Genomic DNA, 10714 nt, shown 5'->3' with positions numbered 1-10714 from the left:
TGCTTTCTCTGGATCGCAAGCCCCCTCAGCCTTGGCGCTCAACTTCCCCAACCACATTACCCTCCCCTTCGATGTGGGACCTGCAGAACCCATAAAGGACCCTGGTTTCTGGGAAAGGGGCGAGGGAAGATCTCCTTACTAAGATTTCATGGCCAACCTGGGCCCAGCTTCAAGAAACCTAACCCAACCGGGATTACGGTTTTCTCCCTGATGGGAGCTTATGAGTGGCCCAGCGTGCAAAGGGGGGCATTTATTTGTTCTAAAACTGGATGGATGAACCTGGTAGGGATCAACTGTCATTGCCCTTGAAACCCAGGGAAAAATCTGGACCTGCTGGAGAAAGGGCAAAGGACCAACATGAGGAATCTGGACATTTAGGATCTAGTGCCAGATCTTAAATGGGTGACCTTAGGCAAGTCATCTCACTTCTTTGGGCTTTGGTGACCCCATCTATGGGCTTCTCTGGTAGCTTAGTGGTAAAGAATCTGCCTGCAATGCCGGAGTCTCAGGAGACGCAGGTTAGATTCCTGGGTTGGGAAGATTCCCTGGAGGAGTGCATGGCAACCCACTCCAGTAGTCTCGCCTGGAGAATCTCAAGGACAGAGGAGCCTGGTGGGCTACAGTCCATAGGGTTGCAAAGAGTCAGACACAACCTAAATGACTCACACTCACACACACACACACACACACTCTCTCTCTCTCTCTCTCTCTCTCTCTCTCTCTCTCTCTCTCTCTCTCTCTCTCTCTCATCTATAACGCTAAAGGAAGGGGGAAATGAATCCAAAATTCCATGAGTGGTTCAGGCCCAATGGAGAGTGACCAAAATCAACCCTGAGTTCCAGGTCTAAGTACTTTATAGAACCCTGTGGGATCTTTCTTTTGAAATACACCCCAGACCAGAGTGGGGAAAGATGTGGGCATCTCAAGAGACTTCTCATTGCAACCTATCCCCCTCCAACCCCTACCCCCCTATTCTCCCACAGCTAATCTACCCACCTACGCACAGAAGAAACCAGGAAAGTCCAGGTCAGCAGATGGAGGGACTGGAGTCAGAGCCTGATGGTAATAACTTCTTTTCAACCAAGAGAGAAAATTATTTTCCAGGACAGGACATAAATAGTGACTCAGCCTAATTGTTTCTGGGAGATCATGGTAAAGCAGCTGTGTTATTAAGACTCTAAGGTGTTAGGAGGAATTTGTTTAGATTACACCCACAGGCCAGAATCGCTCACACAGCTAATGGCCTTTGAGTCTTAGAAGGAAAAAAAGTGGGAGCCAAGTTCTGGCCACATCCGTGGGCTGGCCCCGGGGAGAACAGACTTGTTCTGGGTGGGGCTATGGGGAGACTCGGTCTCACGGGAGGACTGCTGGAGAGAGGGCAAGCTGTGGACCCCCAGAGGCACAACAGGGAATAATCTTGGGCTCTGCTACTTCTCTACTTATGTGATTTGGGGGGAGTTACTTTTCTTGTCTTTAAGACTCAGACCAACTAGTAGATGGGAGCTTCAAGATAGCAGTTTCCAGCTCAGTGATTTTGTGAACTCTAACCACCTGAGCTGTCCATAATTAGAAGGGACTACTGTCTTTGGAGGAAATGAACCTCTTGACACTAAAGGCAAATGGGGGTGAGATTTCAAGGTGTTATAAGGCAGGGGTCCCCAACCTCTGGGATCTAATGCCTGATGATCTGAGGTGGAGCTGATGTCATCATAATAGAAATAAACTGCACAATAAATGTAGTACACTTGAATCATCCTGAAACCATCCCACCCCGTCTGTGGGAAAAAATTGTCTTCCACAAAACCAGTCCCTGATGCCAAAAATATTGGGGACTGCTGTTGTAAGAAGATACCACAATGGTTTGCAAGATGGGATGAGATGATCCTTAATCCCCTTCTAGTTCAGAGATTATTTGAACTGGTTGCCAGCTGGTTGTTCAGACCCTCAGCTATGACCGCTAAGTGCTCAAAGTCTGCCCCTCCTGTGAGGTTTAGGAAGAAAACAATTGCCCACCTCACAACTGCAACCACGCCCATTCTCCATCCTCAGCCTCTTCATCTGTGGGCTGCTTGTCCAGCGCCCAGAAGTGCCCACTTGGACCAGAAAGGCCCTTGGAATCATCATTTACTGTCAAACCATGGAATAAACTGGGCCTCAGTTTATTATTTTTTTTTTTAAGAATATTACTCTCTGCATGTTTTTTCTCACACATCACTATTTTCTCAACACTACCAGCAGTTCCAAAATCTATCCAAAAATACAGTCAAGGGACTTCCCTGGTGGTCCAGTGGTTAAGACTCTGCACTTCCACTGCCGGAGGCACACGTTCGATCCCTGATTGAGGAATTAGAGTGTGATATCTCGTGGCCAAAACAAAACAACCAAAAATACAGTCAAGTAATTATGGAAATTTGACACAGGAAATATGAAGTACTGGATCAGACCCATCAGGTTGAAATATAAAAATTTCAACATTTTCCATCTATGTCATTCCCTGGAGGGTAGAATTCATTGAATAGGAATATTCACTATTTGTATATGAAAATACCATCACCAAATTATTAATCTATCTTGGGGATTTTGTAAAAACCTATGAACAATGTTGAACGAAAAGGACTCTTTGAGTTAAAGGATTTGAAATACATGTGTTTGGAATGCCTATCAATGAGAAATTATCATTGATTTTCAGATGGCCTTCTTGGTCTATGTTTCAAAGACCCCAAAACTCATTCAGAATTCCCAGAGCTGCAATATAATTAAATATCTATTAGACTAAGCCAATATGTTAATAATCTCCTATAATTATTCACAATACACTGTCTGTTTTTATCCATCTGTTCCTTATTATCATCCTAAGAGATGGTTATCACACCCATTTCATAGTGGAAGAATTACAGAGACACCTCATCTTTAAAATAGGGATAATATTAAGTATTAGATTAGATAACATGAGAATGTTCCACGCAGAGCTTGGCCCATAGCCCCAAACAGCAAATGATAGTTTCCTGAACTCACCCAGACACAAATAGCTTACACTTCTTACCCAACTACCAAGAAGTCAAAACTATCTAATGACCAGAAGTTTGGGCACTTTAGGTTAAGAGAGAGGTGATTCTACTAGAATCAGTATCCCACCCCTCCTTATCACCACTTCCCCACCTTTGAGGCTCTTATAAGGGGTCCTCAGGCACTCAAAATGCAGAGGATTTGGCTCCTCGCCCAGCAATGGGCTCGACAGATGCTCAGTAGATGTCTCCAGAGTGCATGAGTCCCATCTAGACAGGTCTGAACAGGTAGGACTAAGTCTTGCCCTTGCTACCCAGCCCACCCCTAGAAGCCATTCCATATATAAAGCTAACGTTTTTGGCTCCCTTTGAGATGTCACTGCATTCCCTGGAGGCACAATATGATAACCTCTTCTGTGATTTTTCAATTATAAAGTCAGATGTGAAAACTGAACAAAACCTTAGAAGTCAGATACAAGCTCCACTTTACAGACAAAGAACCAAGGCCTGGACAACTTGGGTAGCTTTTTCAAGTCAGAGATAATACCAGTATCAAAACCCAGCAGGAATCCTGACTCCTAGTACAGTGCTCTTCTTCAAGTACAAGCAAGCACATCACTACCCTGTGTGCAGAAACATCACTATGGTGGCAAAGGCCAGGAGTCACTCATCAGGCAGGAAGGCCATGAGGTCACAATTGGAAAAGACTTTAGTCTCATACGGTTCAACCCCTTCATTTATAGTGGAGGATCAAAAGGAATTGCCCAGCACAGGAAGAGCTGAGCCCAGTCCTCCACCAGCCTGCAGGATCTCCTAGGTCAGGGGTTGTGTCTTCTCCACCAGACTGGGGACTCCTCCTCAGGTTAGGGCCCAGTCACTGCAGGGAGAGATAAACAAGGCAGGGTGTGCTCTGGAAAAGCTCAGAGTCTGACACAGAGCCCCACTGCTTGCTCCCACCCCCAACCTCACAAAGTAGAGAGGGAGGTTGGTGTGGGGTCGCACAGGGCCTGGGAATTCCGTGGGCTGTCCACAGCCATGACAGCTCCTTGTCCTCTCCAAGTCCCAGAGGGACATTTGTCCGGGTGGAGGAAACTCTTACCAGCTGCAGAAAACACCCCACTGGGGCCTCGGGCACAGAGCCAGAGTGCAGATCCTGGATCTAGTCTAAGAATCAAGACCCCCACCTTGGGTGGCCTCCTCCTCACTTCCCTTCCTGGCTGTAAGGGTGGGGGTTGGGTGTGTGTGCTAGTGCCCAACTCGCTGGACTTGTGGGAAAACTGGGCTTGCACGCAAACTTCAGCCTGGAGGGGCTTACGCTCTCAGGAGAGGTACAAGCGGGGTTCTGCCTGTCTGCCAGTTACTAGGTGCCTGGAATCAGACATTTGGGGAGGGAACTGTGGCCCTTTGTTTGAGCCTGGCAGGAGGTAGCAGTTACCCTTCCCAAAGACAAGCCTACTGCAGATGAGGAGGGGCAGTGGGGCCAGAGCCTGGAGTCAAGTGGACGGGCTTCAATCCATCCCACATCTTCAATCATAACCAAGGAAAGGCCCATTCCATCTCTAGGCCTCCCTTTCCTCATCCATGAAATGGGAACAGAGACATTCTTCCTGTCCTGGAGGCCACCAGCAAGGTCAGAGTCAGGCCTGGGCACTGCAGAGCCCACTTTCCTTCAAGAGGGGGACTGTCATGCCTATAGCCAACATCTAGCCCCAGGGAAGGAGAAAAGCTGACAAAGGGCCTGGTATAGTATCCATGGGGACTCTGGCCCACCCCTTCTATCTCCTCCTCCTCTTCCTGTCAGGTCTCTGGGGCAGAGAGTCTTGGCTATTTCTGGCTGCTGCCTCCAGGCTTCAGGCTTCCCAGGCTCACACAAGTGGTCCCCACACCCCAGCCCTGCTTTGATGGGGTGAACTGGGCTGAGAGTTCCCTGGCAAGAAAGGCACACTCGTGTTGGATCTTTAGATTGATACGTAAGGGTCTATGCATGCGTGTGTCTTGGGGGGAGGGAAGTTCCCCAGCTCCCCTCCCAAGTACAGCTTTATCACTGTGAGCCACTGAGCCACTCCATCCTCCTGAAGACCTGCAGTTGAAAATCTCCTGAGGAGAAGATACATCCTACACGGGGCTGGGCCTCAGTTAACCTACTTGTAGCACAAAGTAGCAGAGAAGTTAACCACTAAGCTCCCTCGGGCTGACATTTTAGAATCCAGAGTCTGAGCTGGTAACCCAGGAAAGTTCCAGGCAAGATGGATAGCAGGAGGCCTGGGGCTCTCTGCTACCAGCTACGCAACCCTGGGCAATTCCCTTTCTGAAGTTTTCCTGGTGGCTCAGGTAGTAAAGAATCTGCCTGCAATGCAGGAGACCCAAGTTGGATACTTGGGACAGGGAGATCCCTTTCAGAAGGGAATGGCAACCCACTCCAGTATTCTTGCCTGGAGAATTCCATGAACAGAGGAGCCTGGTGGGCTATAGTCCAGGCTGTTGCAAAGGCTTGTTGAAAGCAACTAACACTTTCACTTTCACACTGTAAATGAAGGGGTTGAATCATAGGAGACCGAAATTCCTTCCGACTGTGACCTCCTGGCACAAAGTGATTGCCCAGCATTTGTAGCACAGAGAGGACAGAGAACACAACGGTTAGGGATGTGGGTTCTGGGATCACACTGGGTGCACTCCAGTCCTAGCTGTGCTGCTCTCTGGCCACGTCACCTCGGCCAGGTGAGCAAACCTCTTGGTGACTCTGTCTCCTCATCTATGAGTTTAATAATATTTGACTCATGCATGCTGTAAGCAAAAAATGGATGACATCTATCAACTGAGGGAAAATAACAGTATCTACTCGTCAGATTGTTGTAAGGATTATGGAAGTTAAAGTGCTCATGGAAAGGCCTGCAGTGCAGTTTAAGGCTTCACTTAAACAGAAGCAGCCTGTCTCCTTCCCATCCACAGACATAGAGTCCCCTTAGCAGTGCCACTTTTCTTTCCCCCAAGATCTGAGCTATACAGCAATGGACGAGCAGGGAGCACCCAGTGGGGAAGAGACATCAGCTTCCCATTCCCATCCCCAATCAGAGACTACTCCCACACTCAAGGGACTTACTGAACGTTCACCTGTTACCCATCCATTTTACAGAGTAGGAAATCAAGGCTCAAAAAGAAACTGGACTAGCCGGATTCAGAGGCAGAGGCCCAAGGCAAAGGAGAATCTGCCCTGGACCCCAGCCTGGCCCTGGACAGACTCTACCTCTGTCTGTCCGTCTGGCACCCAAGTACCCCTGCCTCACCAACCAAGGGGTGGGCCAGGTATCAACCTCGTCCTTGCACTTTCCCCGCTGAATGACCTTGAAAAGCCATATAAATTCTCCGACCATTCTGAACACTTTAGATATTGTCCAAATACCGTGCAATAGGTGTTAATTATTGGCCCCATTTTGAGGAAGCAGAGGGTCAGAGTTAGGGTATCTGCACAAGGGGTTACAGCTGATTTAGTGCAGGTTAAATGGGATATCTTTGTAAACTGTCTTCACGGTGCTCTAAGGCCCGTAGGTGCCCACTATATGGTCACTATTATTATTATTATTTATTACATGGAAGTGAGTGCCCCGGCAGGTGTCCAGATGCCCTCCGGGCCCTCGGCCATCCAGCCTGCTGGCCACCACATCACATGAGCCCTACTATCTTTAGCCAGGGAGATATTTATATCTCCCGGGGGAAGTTTCTGTCGCTGCGGGGGGAGCCCCAGTGTGCGTGGCCGCTGCGTCCAGGCCCCCAGAGGCAGCCTCTGCCCCTCGAGCCCGCCATGCCGCAGGGCCCAGAGACCCCGGTGCAGGTGTGGGTGGGCAGCCAACTCTTCCAGGTAGACCGGGCCCTGCTAGTGGAGCACTGCGGCTTCTTCCGCGGCCTCTTCCGCTCGGGCATGCGGGAGGCGCGCGCTGCCGAGGTGCACCTGGGCGCGCTGAGCCCGGACGGCTTCCGCACCACGCTGCGGGTGCTGCGCGGAGAGCGTCCAGCGCTGGCGGCTGCCGACGAGCTGCTGCAGGCCGTGGAGTGCGCCGCCTTCCTGCAGGTGCCGGCGCTGGCGCGCTTCCTAGAGCACAGCCTCACGTCGGAGAACTGCACGCTGCTGTGCGACGCGGCCGCAGCCTTCGGCCTGCACGACGTCTTCCACAGCGCCGCGCTCTTCATCCGCGACGGCGCCCGCGAGCTGGCGGCCGAGCTGGCGCTGCCCGAGGCCCGCGCCTACGTGGCGGCCCTGCGGCCCAGCAGCTACGTGGCCGTGAGCACACATGCGCCGGCGCCCGGCTTCCTGGAGGACCCTTCGCGCACCATGTGCTACCTGGATGAGGAGGAGGACACCTGGCGGACGCTGGCCGCGCTGCCCCTGGAGGCCAGCACGCTCCTGGCCGGCGTGGCCACGCTGGGCAACAAGCTCTACATTGTGGGGGGTGTGCGGGGCCCCAACAAGGAGGTGGTGGACCTGGGCTTCTGCTACGACCCCGACGGCGGAACGTGGCGCGAGTTCCCCAGCCCCCACCAGCCGCGCTACGACACGGCGCTGGCCGGCTTCGAGGGCCACCTCTACGCCATCGGGGGGGAGTTCCAGAGGACAGCTATGAGCTCAGTGGAGCGCTACGACCCGGCCTCGGGCTGCTGGAGCTTCATGGCCGACTTGCCGCAGCCAGCTGCCGGCGTACCCTGCGCACATGCCCGCGGCCGCCTCTTCGTGTGTCTGTGGCAGCCGGCAGACACGACGGCCGTAGTGGAGTACGCTGTGCGGGCTGATGAGTGGCTGCCCGTGGCCGAGCTGCGGCGCCCGCAGAGCTACGGCCACTGCATGGTGGCCCACCGCGACAGCCTCTACGTGGTGCGTAACGGACCTAAGGATGACTTCCTGCACTGCGCCATCGACTGCCTCAACCTAGCCACGGGCCAGTGGACAGCGCTGCCCGGTCAGTTTGTCAACAGCAAAGGCGCGCTCTTCACTGCCGTGGTGCGCGGCGACACCGTCTATACAGTCAACCGCGTGTTCACCCTGCTCTATGCCATTGAGGGCGGCTCCTGGCGGTTGCTTAGGGAGAAGGCCGGTTTCCCACGGCCCGGTTCCTTGCAGACCTTTCTTCTGAGGCTGCCTCCCGGTGCCCGGGGGCCTGTGGCCTCGACAACGCCAGAACTGTGATCCTTAGGCTGGACTCTTCGGACTAAATGCCCAGAGCCTTCTGTGAGCTATGGCTGAGTCTATGAGAGTGACCTTAGGAGCTGCCGGAAACTTCAGGCCCTGGTTGAGATGTCCAGGGTCTTGTGACTTCTGGTTGTGTGAAGGTATCCAAGAATCTCAGGAAGCGTCGACTCGGGATCTCAACCCTCAAATTACTTGGGCTCTCTTGAGAGCTGGTGGGTCACAACGTCCGTGGAAGGGATGGGGGATAGGATTTCAATAATCCAGGCTTGTGTGTGAAAGGGCCAGTAATTGAGGACCGGCTGGGAGTGGGTTAAGTGATGTTAATGAAACTGCCAGTCAAGTAAGAATTAGGCACATTGCGCCTAATGTGACTGTAGTTACCAGACAGGGGTTCAAAAGCTTAGAGTCTAGCCCAGAACAACAGAGTGTTTACATGCACTTGTCTTGATCCACAGAGGGCTGAAGGCAACTTAGAAAAACAAACAAGAAACAAACCCTGCAATATAATAAACAAAGTACTGAAGCAATCAGGACAAAGGGAAAATAGGGAGAGGGAAAATATGTTATTCCAGGCAGGAGGGTAGTAAACAAACTGTATTAAGACGGACAGGATAATTAGCTGCTAAAGGGGGAGATTCAGAAGAGGAGAGGCAGGGAAAGCTGGGCAGATGGGAAGAGTCTGTGAGCCCTGCCTTTGAGGCAGAGCAGCTGTAGATGGAGGCCTCTGGGGAGGCATCGAGGCTGGCCTGGCCTGTGGAGAGACAGACTGAACAGCACCTGGAGTGAGACCTGTGAGGGAGAACGGGATCCCGGCACCATTTAATGGGATGTGGGCCCACAGGGGAGAGCCCAGTCGGAGGTCTCTTGCCCACTGCCTTTTTTGTCATCACCCCAGGGGCGGTGGACTGTTAATTTTCATGACTTTAGGTTACTTAAAGTATGAGCCCAATTTAGAGCAGGTCTGATGGTGGCTCTGCTGGTAAAGAATCCGCCTGCCAATGCAGGAGACACGGGTTTGATCCCTGGGCCAGGAAGATCCCCTGGAGAAGGAAATGGTAACCCACTCCAGTATTCTTGCTTGGGAAATCCCATGGACAGAGGAGCCTGGTGAGCTACAGTCCATAGGGTTGCAGAAGAGTCAGATAGGACTTAGTAAATAAACAAACGGCCTCCACTGCTGCCATTCCCTGAACCTGGAATGCCTCTCTCTCTCTCTGTTGCCTCTGTACCTACCTCCTCTGTGCAGGGATGGCTGTTCCCAGCCTTGACTGCCTGCATTGCTCATTGCACCCCTGGCTGACATCATTGTCTGTGTCTGTATGCGCACATTCGTGCAGCTGTGCACGTATGCAGATAGCAAGAACACAGATCTTACTGTGCTGTCAGCTGAGCCAGGGCACTTTCCTACCTGCAGAATCAAAGGATGAGTTCCTACAAATGCACATATCTATAAAACAGAAGCAGGCTCACAGACATAAAGAAGGGCTTGGGGTTGCCAAGGAAGAGGAGGGTTTGGGAGGGAAGGATTGAAAGTCTGGGTTTAGTAGATACAATCTATTATATACAAAATGGATAAGCAACAAGGTCCTACTTACATATAGCACAGAGGATTAAAAGCAATATCCTGTGATAAACCATAATGGAAATATATATATATATAGACATATATATATGAGTCACTTTGCTGTACACCAGAAATTAACACAATATTGTAAATAGTTCAATAAAATTTTTTTAAAAAAAGAAAGAAAAACACGAGGTCCTAAAAGACCCCAGGCTATAGCGACTGCTAGTTAGGGATCTGGTGCTGACCTCTGGTGTTAGGACTCTTATCTCTCCTTTAGCATACCCCTACGCTGGTCTCTGGTCAGATGCCCAGCTCAGTCGCCCAGCTGCTCCATGCCCCTGGGCAGACTTCTTTGAGTGGTCCTAAATGGTCTCCATCCTCCAAGATGCAAGGCCTGTGGGAAATCCTGGCCTCGTCACAAATGGCGAGTAACAGCATCAGCCAGATACCTCCTGGGCATGGAGCCTAGTGTCTGGATTGCCCCTTGCTGCCTTTCCCCTGAACTATGTCCCAAACCCTGGAGAACGTGGACCTAGAAGCCTGGGACCTTTCAGGCCTGGATTAACCTAATCTGATGAGTCACAATAATAAATCCTGACTTTTCCATCCTGTGAATGATGTGCAGAGTACTTTCTCATCTGTCTTCCCATTCTAGCCCTGCCTCAGCCTGAGAGTTGTGTACCTTCTCCCAGTTGATGAGATATGTGAGGTTCAGTGACCAAGTGGCTGGCCCACGCCACAGAGCCCATCACTTTTTTGTTCTATCGAAGTGTCATTTTATTCACATGTCAAATCTAACTCATTAAGAAGGGAACCAAAAAATAGTAAGGCTTGTTCAGTGGTCCATTTGAGAGGCAAAAGGTCTGTATATTTTGTTGGAAAAGACACACCAAAATAAGTTTGCTAAAGTAGAGGTGAAGCTGGTTAATATCTTATAGGGAATAATGCCATAAATTTTGTGGT

The 10714-nt window shown here is 51.0% G+C and overlaps 1 protein-coding gene across 1 annotated transcript; it reads left to right on the top strand.

The window, feature by feature from the left end:
• Window positions 6773–9222, top strand: KBTBD13 (kelch repeat and BTB domain containing 13). The gene has a single exon (XM_018053657.1). It carries the CDS (start codon window positions 6805–6807, stop codon window positions 8179–8181), a length of 1377 nt encoding a protein of 458 aa, XP_017909146.1. The 5' UTR covers window positions 6773–6804; the 3' UTR covers window positions 8182–9222.

The sequence above is a fragment of the Capra hircus genome, chromosome 10, assembly GCF_001704415.2.
Source record: "Capra hircus breed San Clemente chromosome 10, ASM170441v1, whole genome shotgun sequence".
Classification (NCBI taxonomy): domain Eukaryota; kingdom Metazoa; phylum Chordata; class Mammalia; order Artiodactyla; family Bovidae; genus Capra; species Capra hircus.
This window is presented reverse-complemented; position numbering and strand designations above follow the sequence as displayed.

Excerpts from the sequence above, each read along its gene's own strand:
- KBTBD13 (XM_018053657.1), top strand. The coding sequence starts at position 6,805 with ATGCCGCAGGGCCCAGAGACCCCGGTGCAGGTGTGGGTGGGCAGCCAA.